Raw genomic sequence first — 12818 nt, 5'->3', positions numbered from 1 at the left:
TCTTCACTGGTTTCATACTATGTATGAAAAGTATAGTATGAATAATATGCTTTTGTAAACTGGGTAGATACAGCTGGTATAGCACAGTGGGGAGGAGAGCCTGGCTGGGAGTCCAGAGTCTGCAAGTTCAAATCCCTGCTCGTGTCTCCTAGGTGTTAAGGGCCAGCTAAAGATCACCCCCACAGTGAGTGGCTCAGGGGTTACGTGCCCTGCCACCTGTGCAGCCGTGGGCAAGCTGCATAGTCCCAAGGAGCCCAGTTGCCCCCCATCTGGCAGGTGTGGACAAGGAAGGGGCTGGCTTGTGCAGCTGTGGCAAGCTGAGCAAGGCCCTAGCCAGCTGGGGAGGACTAGCCTCAGAGGAAGGCAATGGTAAACTCCCTCTGAATACCGCTTACCATGAAAACCCTATTCATAGGGTAACCATAAGTCGGGATGGACTTGAAGGCAGTCCATTTCCATTTCCAAACTGGGTAGAATGCAATACAGTAGGGCCCCACTCATACGGCAGGTTAGGTTCCAGACCCCCGCCAAGAAGCAAAAACTGCCGAAAAGCGGATCAGCTGTAGTGCAGGGATCTGGAACCTAACCCACTGATCGCAACAGAGGAGGAAAAGATCAGATCTTCCCCTCCTCTGGCGCGATCAGCTCGAGTGGAAGCCTGTTCATGCCAGAGGAGGAGAAGATCAGCTGTAGAACGCTACAGCTGATCTTCCCCTCCTCCAGTGCGATCAGCTGGAGTGCAGGGAGCTCCAGCCCCCCCTCCAGCTGATCGCCCTGCTGGCGCCCTATTAGCAGAATGCGGAAAAGTGGGGCGCCGAGAAATGGGGCTCTACTGTATACATATATTTCATTGGTGTATGAAAAGCTTATGAATGCTTGTTGAGGGCAGGCACTTCTGTAAGATGACACAGAAACATATAAAAAGTAGTCATATCAATGCTGAGTTGGCAATTAAGATTACTCATGATAAATGAATGGGAATATGAAACACAGATTTGCTAGATAGGGCTGGAGGACATTCCTGGTTAGGGATGACTCCTACTGGTCATGACAGGCATGGTCTTGAAACTTCTTAGTCTCCTCTCCAGGTGGAGGAATTGTTCCACCCTCCAGACCTGCCCTGCCTGCGGTCTGTGAAGGTTGGGTCTTCTCTCTGTTCAGAAATTCCTTTTATATCTGTTTCTGCTGTTTTTTCTGTTCTTTCTGATTTCAGTTGTTCTCCTCTCCTTAATTTGTTATCCCTTTTTTCCATCTCCATCCTTTACTGTTTGTTTCTCTCTTCCCCCCCCCCCCCGCCTTCACACCATGAGTCTGGGGCTTGGGAGGATCATTGAACCCGGCTGGGATTTTTGGTGTCTTGTTAGGCGTTTTTAACACTGACAGAGCATGGCTAGCCGCAGTGCTTCAGCTATGGTGGCAGCCACTTTTGGAGGGAGACTGACTGATTGTTCCATGGAGCCACGTTTTCACAACACTCGTCCCAACTGGGATCGTGGTCTACAGCTCCCCCCTTCTGATGAGGTGTGCTGTCTGGGGGTATCTAACCCAGAAATCAGATCGTGCACGGCAGTAGGGGGTTGAGCAGCGCCTGCTAAGGTGGCTTGCCATTGCAGCGTTTTCCTGTGCTTTTTTCCTAAGCGTAGAACAGCCGCAGCTGCCATTTTATGGCTTTGCCTGACTCTTCCTCGTTCTCCCACCATGACTCCTGTCACATGGGAGATGTTATGGAATCCTGTGAGCTGCCAGCGCAAGGCTCAACAAGCTATTAGTCTGCTCTCTCCAACCCCAAGCGGGGGCAGTGGGGGGGTCGAGTGTTCCTGATGAAGGTATGGAGGTCCCCACCCATTCTCAGTTTTCCAAGTTCATTTCTTTGGTCAAGGAGTTTTATCTCCTTTGAAATCAGTGACTCCGTTCACCATGTCGTTAAACGTAAATGGGGCAGGCATTCAAGCAGGAGCTCCCATTAGGGAAAGTGGAGGTGCAGATGTCACTCTAGCGGTTCCCGCATGGAGGGGAGATATAGCAATTAGCCATTGCACCATTGCTGTGTCAGATCCCCCTCTCATTCTACCCTAGCTACCAGCCAGGGCGGCACCCCCCCACCCCCTGTCATATTGTGCAGTGGGGGTGTGTGTCAGGCAGCACTCATGGGGGGGGAGACGAGGATCTCACTGGACACAGTAGACTGGTACAGGGTGTTGTGAATCAACAGGACCATTCAGACGCTCAGACACACACACACCCCACCGCCACTCTGGTCCAGGGGTTGCAGATACAAGGACAGCTGCCCAAGCAAGTCACTGGCCAACAGGGGGCATTGTCTGATTTGGATGATTCTCCTGAACCTGACAGGGAAGAAGGGGAGTTGTCAGGAGAGCAACTAGAGGTGAGCCAGGTGCAACCTAGGCTCTTGATCCCAGAAGTTTTTCAACCCCTTCTTCTGAAGGTGTGCAGAGTGCTTCAGTTGTCAGAGACTGAGGGGGGAGGCAATGCCCTTGCCCAGTCTGCTTCTGCAGGAGCTAAAAAGGCTTTCCTGTCTACTGGTGCAAAGCTGATTTTTGTCACTTTTCCTCAGGCTTATGATGATGTGTGGGACGGAGAATGGGTGTTCCCATGTAAATCAAAGCTGCCTACTAAATGGGCAAAGAAGCATTATGTGTTTTCTGAACGGATCCTAAGTCTCTATCTTGGTTAGGTGTTATATATATCCCCAGGATATTAAGGGGCCTCCTCCTTGGGGGGGATATCCTACATGAAGGAGACATACGAGCCAGTCCTACTGGGAGCTACAAGTTATATTTAGAGGAGATCCCACAGATCTCCTTTTGGCAGCCATTTTGTGGGATCTCATCCTTTGAGCTCCTCCAGTAGTTTTTCTCAGCAGTTTGTCCCCAGTATTTGTGGAACCAGCCAAGAAGAAATCTGAGGCTGCTTCTGTTTTGAGTTTTCAGGAGAAGAATTGGAATCTGCACCTGAAATTTTACCCCAGTCTCCTTGGCTATGGCCAGGCAGTTTTTGCTGTCAGTTAAGAAACAGCCTGTGGCACCTGAGCCCTCATCCCAGTTCCTGGCTACAGGGAATAAAATAAAATAAAAATGTTTCCTTTTGCTCCTGCCAAACAGCCCACAGTGGTTGTTTATTTTTCCTACAACCCTTCAGTCCTGTTTGGAGGGCCAAGTGGGTTCTCTTCATGAAGTTTTTGAATTGGTCTAGCTTTCCCTTGTTTCTGCCTTGATGGCTGATGTGAGGTCCCTTTATCCAGAGGTTGTCCGCTGTGATAAAGGGTGCCTATCAAGTTTTTTTTAGATTTGTGATGCCTAAAGTTAGAACCTGTTAAAGGTGGCAATGTATTCCCTCTTCCTTATGTTATAGCTCTGATGCCAGGTGCTTAGGTCAAGATGTGGGGCTGTGGATGTGTGTAGTGTACTCACTGGAGAATGGTTATATATCATGCCCTCTGAATGCCCAGTGTGTTCCCTTTGTGTGGAGGGGTTACACAAAGTGATTCCCTTAAACCTTTTCAACCTTCAGGTTGTCTATGTGTGTTCCCCCCTCCTCCAGAAACATAAGGGATGTAGTGTATTGGCCCTCCAGGCTTGCTATACCAGGAACTGCTGAGTCAGCCCCAGGCTGCGGTAGTTTCAGTTCCAGGCCTGCATTACAAGCAGCACCATGCTGTGGGCCTTGTTCCCTGTACAGTAGGACCCAACTCATACGGCGGGTTACGTTCCAGACCCCTGCTGAAAAGTGAAAATCGCTGAAAAGCAGAACTCATTGAATAGAATGCCGTGCGATGTCTGAAAACCACCGTAAAAGTGGAACAAGCGCCGTATGAATGGGGCTGTAGTCTAATTGCGTCTAATTGAGACCGCTGTATTAGCGAAGCGCTGTAAAGCAGGGCCCTACTGTATATGATTATAGTAAAGTTCTTGTTGTTTAGATCATCTGTGTGGCCTCTTCCTTCATGATACTTTTCAGGTGAGATACCTGGGAAGAAATCTTAATGTGTTTCAGGTTTGTTTCTGTGGAAAGGTTAGACTTTTTCTCCTCAGAACAGACAGGAACGTGAGTAATCTGGGTAGAGACATTTAGACAGCTGACTCTCTCTTTTAAAGGCCTGGAAAATCAGGCCCAGGGAGTGTTTCCAGGCAACAACATAATGGCTCCTCTAGGGGCCACAGTCTGTAACTATATCAATGGAAATCCCTCAAGTTTTTTCTTGAGGATTGAAAAAGTTATTACCCCCACCTCCAGGAGAAGGCCCTGCAGCACTTGCATGTGGAAGTATTAACAAGAGCAGTTGGCTCCTCTCAACAGCTACAGTTTGGAATAAATTCAGATGATTACCTTATGAATCCATGAGGAGTTTGAGTGCCTCCCCTAGAAGATGGTGGTTAGTTATCCTGGTGGATGAAACTGAAATACAGGCATACCCCGCTTTAACGTATGCAATGGGACCGGAGAGTGTATTTTAAGTGAAAATGTACTTAAAATGAAGCAATTATCTTCACTTGTACTGCACGCAATCACCACTAGATGGCAGCGGTGTCATGCCAATAAAGTGTCCGTTATTGCCAAGTGCACGTACTTTAAGCGGGGTATGGTGGAGTATGGAGCATGTACTTTATAGCGAGGCTACTTTAAGTGAAGCTACTTTAAGCGGGGTATGCCTGTATGGGCTTGTCCTTTTTTTCTAGTTTCATGAGGCTATATCCTTAGACATTGAAAAGGCACATTTGCCTCTTTTTTTGTCAGGGTTTCAATATACTGGCTTAAGGTATACACAGCTTCAGGAGAGCCCAGTTTTCTATACCATAGGTGTAGCCAGGACGGCTCAGGATTTCATGGTCTCCGTGACAACCATGGAACTGTCCCAATATGTCATTGGCCCAACACATGTAGCAGGGCACACTCTAGACCTAGTTTTTGCAACTGGACATGAGGATGGTGATCTGAATGTGGGGGACCTTACATCAGTCTGTCTGTCATGGACAGACCACTGCTTGCTGAAGTTTAGACTTACAGCAGCTTTTCCCCTCTGCGAGCCCAGTGAGAACTGAACATGCTCCGTAGCCATGGAATGCTGTCTGACTGGAGATAAAAAGAGAAAACCAGATGGAAGGAGAGATAGAATAGCAGAAGATGACATAATTGGAACAGTGAAAAGGAGCATTCCACACTATGACATTTTGGTGCTGGCCCTAATTTTGTAATATGTAATTGTTCCAAAATGACTGAACAATGGATTTGAATGAATTTACCAATTTAGTCTAGAGTCCCAGTACGAAGGTGAGTTACAGGTCAGGGAACAGAAGTTCCATGGCCTCTAGTTTGAAGGTTGGAATCATTGTGGTATTGTTTTATTGCTATTTTTAGATGAATACTTATACTATTCCATATGAACTGCATTGAGAGTTTTTTTTAATAATTGGTATATAAATCTTGATAAATAAATACTTCCACAATTTAATTTAAGTGTATGGTTGGGGTAAATAATCTGGCAGCTAAATGGAAGTTTTGTTGAAATTCAGAATAGCGTAATTTACAAGTAGCTAGTATTTCAAGAGAATATTTTTAGTAATGGACATTAATTTCTTTGAACCACCAGCTTTTTCATGTATCAACTCTGGTGGTATTTTAAATAATATGTATGTTATATTCTTAAGGTTTATTATTTCCGACAAGGCCATGAAGCATATGTTTTAATGGCAAAGAAGAACAAAATATATAGCATTAATCCCAAGAAACAGCCATGGCATAAGATGGAACTACGGGTATGTTTCCTCCCCCTCTTTTAAATTCTGCTTTATATATTTAAACCTGCAGTTCTATAAATATTTATCTGGGAATAAGTCCTCTGTATTCAAAAGGAGGTACAACTTTGTATACATGCATAGGATTGCCCCCTAAAGCAAACTATATCTGTACTTCTGTCAGTGAAGTGCAAATATTACATTGGTGACCTGTTAACTGAGTCATCAGGAACATGTGGCAAGATAGCATGGTTTCTCCCTGGCCTCTCTTGTCGTCTGCATTTTTCTCCACCCCCTGCCGTTATAAACTATTTCTAACTGCAACTGGGGATAGTTTCATTATGTCATATGGTCATGGCAGCAAATGAGTATAGAGTAGCTACTAATATAGTCCTCTTTCTTATGTTTCTGTGTAGAAGCAGCTTGATTCTCCTCAGACCCTTTACATTTACTCTAATATTTGAATTGCATTTTCTACCTCCTTAGTCAGTGAAGCAATGTACAGCATTAAATGCATACAAAGTAATGAGAAAATAGTAGACTATTGTACTTTAAGATACAGGGAAAGATATGGTAAAACGTAGAGCTCCCCAGACTACTTACACTACAAAATTTGTCCTCTTTCTGTTGAGCTTTCTTAGTACATCTTGAATATAACAATATTTGTCTCCATCAGGAACAAGAGCTCATGAAAATAGTTGGAATAAAGTATGAAGTTGGGCTGCCTACACTTTGCTGCCTTAAACTTGCTTTTCTTGACCCAGATACTGGTAAATTGACTGGAGGATCTTTTACAATGAAGTAAGGAAAATCACTGTTCACTTATGGCTATTGTAATATTTATGGCTAAATAAGTGTTTAAAACATGTTTGCTATAGATCTAAATTAAAATGTACTCAGAGCATGAAGCTTGAAAGGACTAGCTTAGAAAGTAACTCTCACATGCTCATAGTTTTGAGCTTCTGGTGGTGGTGGGGAAGAAATCCTGTTTTTTGTATCAATTGACAGTAGAAGTCAAGAGAAGATAAGAAATCAGTATATTGTAGTTTTTCAAAAAAAACAATTGCTTGAAATGGCCTGTAACAAAATTCATCATACTTTATATTGTACCTTCTTGTAGGAAACTTTTTTTTTACTACAAATGTATTATTTTGAGGGCAAAATTGATGAACAAGCAGGTCTGGGAACCCATATTGTTGGTGAGCAAATGAAAAGCAATTTGAAAAGATGAAGCAGCAGGCAGGGAAGGAGGCTTAATGTAGTCCCTCCTACCCCTATCATAATTATACTCTTGGGGAACTCTGAGGGGAAAGGTGGACAGATTGTGGGAGAATTGGCTGAGCAAAAGATTGAGTACAGTTTCTTCCTTCTAAATCATGCTCCCCCTTCACTGTTGATTGAGTCTCCTGCCAAACTTGTACTTTCGCCCTTAGTCTATTTGTGGGGAAAATTGAAGTTGTTCCACCTGTTCTCCTAAATTCTTACTTGGCATTGATATGTTCTCAAATATTTTTGACTGTGAAATACCAAACACTTCTTTCTCCACATTACTGTCTGTTTTGGTTAAATCCAGGTATCATGACATGCCAGATGTTATAGATTTCCTAGTCTTAAGGCAGCAGTTTGATGATGCAAAACACAGACGATGGAACATAGGTAGGTACCTTTTACAATACAATTGATTTTACAGCAATTTTGCAGTGAAAATGCCTTTTGATTTTAGTATAACTAGACTATAATTATAATACTTTTTACCTATACAAAGAATAACTTACCACTTCATTTATGGACCTCTACTAGTTGCGAAACATGATAGATATGACTTTTGATTATAAATATTTAATATTTTCTTAGGAAGATAATACAACATTGACTAATGGTCTTATAGCCAATATTTGCTGGTATTTTAAAATTCTGGTATTTTAAAATGCTGTGTATTTAAATCACCTCATTCTGTTTAACCTTCATTAAGCAACAGTGTTCTTTCCTAAATGCTTCTCATAAGATTTTTTTTTAAGTTCCCAAGCAAGGATACTATCAGTTCTGGCTGATAGTAGCAGGGCTGAATGGAGTAACACAGCCAAAAGTCATATCCTACAGCTTATGGTGATATTTGCTATGCAGAGATGCTTGAGTTGGGCCCATCATTGATTCTGGCCTAGCTGATACTTAGGATCCAGTGAATCCTTGGCTGGCCCAGCTCTGTCCTCTCTTCACCCCTGAACTGCTGTTTCCATTTGTGGGGATAGCCCTTGTGGTCATTTCTGCTTGCTCACACTTGGAGTGGTGCAGGGGCCTTTGTGGCGGCAGCCCAGCAGAGGGAGGCCTCTTGACACATCCTAAACATCTCCAGTGTGGTGAATTTGGGATTAGGATTGTTTTGTAATATGTGATTTTATTTTTGTTTCTTCTTTGTGGCTTTCACCTTCTTCTTAGAAGTAGCCAGCTGCTTTCATTCATGAGTAGTACAAGGACACTAAACTTCGTCATGCTTTGTCCTTCCAAAATGCAGTCCAGGCCTACAGTCTTAGATTTGCTAGATAGGGCTGGAGGACATTCCTGGTTAGGGATGACTCCTCCTACTGGCCGTGACAGGCAGGGTCTCTAGATTTCTTGGTCTCCTCTCCAGGAGGAGGAGTTGTCCACTTCTCCATACCGGCCCTGCCTGTGGTCAGTGAAGGTTAGGTCTCTTCTTCTCTCCGTTCAGAGTTTCCCTTTTCTGTTTCGTAGCGTTTTTTTGTTCTCCTATCACTCTTTTCACAGCTCTCCTCTCCTTACTTGGTTAGCATTTTCTATCTTGTCTCTAGCCCTTCCCATTTGTCTCTTCTCTCCCTCTTTCCCCTCCCCTGCCTTCACTCTACGGGTACACGGTTTGGGAGTTTTTGTCAAGCCCAGCTGGGGTTCCTGGTGTCGCTCCTGGTGTCTTGGGCATGAGTGGAGCATGGCTAGCTGCAGCACCTCTGCTACAGCCACTTGGATGGGAGACTGTTTCCTTGCTCCATGGAGCTGCATTCCTGCAACGCCCTTATTTAGCGGGATTGCAGCTTCAGGCTCCCCCCCAACTTCCCAGGAAAAACGAGTGAGGCGTGCAGCCTGGGGGTATATAACACTGACTTTGGAGAGCACAAGACAGCAGAGGGTTGAGTGGGGCCTGGTAAGGCAGCTCGCCATAGCAGCAGTTTTTCCTGTGCTTTTCTTCAAAGTGCAGGACAGCCAAGGACACCATTTTACGGCTTCACCTGCATCTTCCTCATTTTCCCGCCAAGACTCCTGTCACGCAAGGCGACGGACTCCAGGGAGCCACAGGAACAAGGCTTAACTAGTGCTCAGCCTGCGCTCTCTCCATCCCCAAGCAAGGGTGGGTTTTTAAAAAAATATTTCACATGAAGGTATAGAAGTCCCCCACCAATTCTCAGTTCCCCAAGTTTGTCTTTGGTTAAGGAGTTTATTGCATCTGAAATCAGTGGTTCCATCCACCATGCCCTTAGATGTAAGCGGGGCAGACACTTTTCTAATCCAGTCACCAGACGGAGTGGCATGCCAAGGGGCATGCCCCCACCCCCTGCCACACCATGTAGCGGGAGGGCTAAGGCAGCCCCCATAGGGGACAAGGTTCTTCCTGGATTCAGTGAACTGTGGGTGGGGGTCTTGAGGCGCTCACCCACTCAGACCCACACATGTCCACACCCTCGATGGCTCAGGTGCAAGGACAGTCACCCAAGTGGGTGACTGGCCAACAGGGGGGATTGTCTGACTCTGATGACCCACCTGAACCGGATAGGGAAGAGGAGAAGTTGTCAGGAGAGGACCTAGAGGTGACCCAGGCGCAACCTAGGCTCTTTGCCCCAGAGGTTTTTCAACCCCTTCTCTTGAAGGTGCACAGAGTGCTGCAGTTGCCAGAGATTGAGGGGGGGAAGTGAAGCACCCAGCCCGTCGGCTTCAGCAGGAGCTAAAAAGGCCTTTCCTTTGACTGACGTGAAGCTGGTTACTGTTTCTTTTCCTCAGGCGTTTGATGATGTGTGGGATGCAGAAAGGTCGTCGCCATGCAAATCACAGCTTCCAGCTAAGTGGGCAAAGAAGCATTATGTCTTTGCTGAAAGGATCATGGCACAGTTGTATTTCCCCACAGTGGACCCACCTATTGCTGCCCTTGCCTGCTTGGCAGTGATCCTGGCTGAAGGGGGGGGGCTAAGGACTGATGCAATAAGCAAGTTGAAGGGCCTCTTTGCAAGAGTTTTGAGGCAGATGCTGTGGGCTTCAGGGCTGCGGCCACTTCATTTTTTTTCCAGGGCAGTGTTCATGTGGGCAGAAGAGATGGGTGCAAGGGACGATGTCCCAAAATTCATGAAGGACGGTTTAAAGAAAATGGCGTATGCCTCAGCTCTGTCTGCTGATGCATCCATGGACACTTTACAATTTGCAGCACAGTCCATGGTGGCATCTACTGTGGCACAATGCAATATTTCACTCAGGCAATGGGCAGTGGATGCAGGGTCACAGACTCGCCACACTGTCCTCCCCTTCTCAGGTTCTAAGTTATTTGGTGAATCCTTGGAGGCTCACCTGGTAGAGACTAGAGACAAGGAGAAAGCACTCCCTTTGGCTAAAAAAGATGAATGGAAGAACAGACAGAACCAGTTTTTTCATTCTTCAAGACAGCCCTCCAGATTTAGAACACAGTCTTCTAGCAGGTTTCGCTGGGGCAGACAGGACAGAGGTGGTGGGCGTGTCTCCTCAACAAAATTGGGAGGCGTGTCTTTCTCTTCAGGGATACCCCAGAAGGTTGCCCAAAAGGGTACCTCCTCCTAATTGGCGGTCTCCAGAGATCTCTTGCGGGGTGGGAGCAAGGCTGCTGGAGTTTGCCCCCTGGTGGAGAGACATCACTTCAGACAACTGGGTGCTGGACACAGTATCCATGGGATATGGTATAGAGTTTGTTCATGTTCCACACGACTGGTTCCTTCCCACCCCAAGGTCTTGAAAACTGAAGAAACACCAACGTTACCTGGAAGCCAGTCAGCATTTGCTGAGCATTCAGGCGATAGAGCTAGTGGTTCCCTCGGAGAGGAAATTAGGGGTCTATTCAATTTTTTTCTTAGTAGACAAAAAGAATGGCAATGCTAGGGCCATCTTAGCTCTAAAATGGATCAACAGGTGGGTGGCCAGAAAACATTTCAAAATGGAAACCCTTCGGTCCATAACAGTGGCTCTAAGAAAGGGGGATTGGTTGACCTCTGTGGACATGTCCGAGGCGTATCTGCACATTCCAATTCACAGGCAACACAGGCATTTTCTCCGGTTCTCATACAACAATAAACACTTCCAACACCAGGCTTTGCCCTTCGGCCTCTCCTCAACACCAAGGGTCTTCACCAAGGTGTTGGTGGCCATGGTGGCTCATCTCAGAAGAATGAACGACATCTTGGTGAGAGCACCATCTATGGACCAGTCCCGAATAGACACTCATCTCACATTAGCCTGGCTCCAGGAGCTGGGTTTTGTGGTAAACTCAGGGAAGAGCATGCTGACCCCATCCCAAATGATTTTTCACTTGGATGTGCAACTGGACATGCACCTCTTCTGAATGAGGCTTACCGAAGAAAGGGTATTTAAGACTCCGTCAGCTACTTCTGGAAACAGCTTCATCTCCCGAGATGGACCTGATGATTCTAGCTTGACTCCTAGGGTCCATGGTGTCGTCATATGATGTAGTCCCATGGGTTCAATTCCACTCAAGAACATTACAACAACTCCTTCTGCCCCACCAGGATGCAGTTCTACTCGGATGCAGACTCTTGGTAATCATTCCTTCGGTGATGAGAACAGAGCTCAGGTGGCGGTTGGAGTACCAGCAGTTGATCCAAGGGGTCAGCCTGGAAGATCCCCCACGCATAATCATGATTTCAGATGCGAGTCTGTATGGATGGGGGGCTCACCTGGACCATAGCATGGCACAGGGTATCTGGTCAGCGGCGGAAACTGAGCTCAGTATAAATGTATTGGAGTTATGGGCCATCAGGCTGGGGCTGAAGGCTTTTGTGTCAGAGATGAAGGGGAAACATCTTCTCATACGCACAGACAACTCATCTGCGAAAGTGTATGTCAACAAACAAGTGTACACTCGCTCGAAGGGTCTGATGATTGCGGTGGAGCTTCTGGTCAAATGGGCGGAGAGGCACTTTGCCTACCTGAAGGCCGAATACCTGGTGGGTACAAACAATTTTGTAGCCAACTGGATCAGCAGAACAGCAATTAAGGAGGTGGAGTGGCAGCTGAATCCAGTTTTTCAACAGGTAGTGTATCAGTGGGGAGAACTGGTAGTGGATCTCTTTGCCAACCCCAAAAACGCACAGCTAGACAGGTTCTTCACATGAACACCATGTCATCAGACTTACGATGCAAATGCCCTTGAGACGCAGTGGCCGCAGGGCCTTCTATATTCTTTTCCCCCATTCGGGCTGATACAGCGCATAATTCAGTGGATTCGGACACTGAGGGAGGATATGATTATTGTGACTCTGTATTGGCCAAGACACCCTTGGTTTCCAGATCTGCTGAATATGTCAGTAAAAACCCCATGGCAGCTGCCAATTCAAACAGATCTTCTGATTCAGGGTCCAGTCTGCCATCCTTGATCAGAGCTATTCCGACTAACAGCTTGGAGGCTGAGCAGCTCTGGTTGAGTCACATGGGATTCAAGGGAAAAGTGTTAGACACACTGCTGGCTTCCCATAGGCAATCCACGAACAGGGTCTACTCATCTACGTGGAAGTTTTTCTTGTCCTAGTGCACTGTGAACATGGTTGAACCATTGTCCAGAGATGTCACAGGCCCCTTGGGTTTCCTTCCATCGGGTCTAGATAAGAGACTGAGCGCAGCTACCATCAGGAGACAAATGGCAGCGCTCAGCAGTATTTTATTCAGCCTGGGGGGGGGGTGTCCACCATTTATTTATTTATTTATTTGGTATCCCGCCCTTCCTCCCAGCAGGAGCCCAGGGCAGCAAACAAAATGCTAAAAACACTTTAAAACATCATAAAAACAGATCTTAAAATACATTAAAAC

At 46.1% G+C, this 12818-nt stretch overlaps 1 protein-coding gene across 5 annotated transcripts in view; it reads left to right on the top strand.

Moving 5' to 3' along the window:
- The window catches only part of PHIP (pleckstrin homology domain interacting protein), a 184016-nt gene that overhangs the window by 120445 nt on the left and 50753 nt on the right, over positions 1 to 12818 (top strand). For all 5 annotated transcript variants that reach the window (XM_061623183.1, XM_061623181.1, XM_061623180.1 and 2 more), the window contains 3 exons: positions 5667 to 5774; positions 6430 to 6554; positions 7327 to 7409. In XM_061623183.1, the coding sequence (XP_061479167.1) occupies positions 5667 to 5774; positions 6430 to 6554; positions 7327 to 7409 (316 nt within the window). The remainder of the gene's footprint in view (positions 1 to 5666; positions 5775 to 6429; positions 6555 to 7326; positions 7410 to 12818) is intronic.

The sequence above is a fragment of the Rhineura floridana genome, chromosome 4 (genome assembly GCF_030035675.1).
Source record: "Rhineura floridana isolate rRhiFlo1 chromosome 4, rRhiFlo1.hap2, whole genome shotgun sequence".
NCBI classification, from domain to species: Eukaryota; Metazoa; Chordata; class Lepidosauria; order Squamata; family Rhineuridae; genus Rhineura; species Rhineura floridana.
The sequence above is the reverse complement of the archived record's forward strand: the minus strand, read 5'-3'. Positions and strand labels throughout refer to the sequence as shown.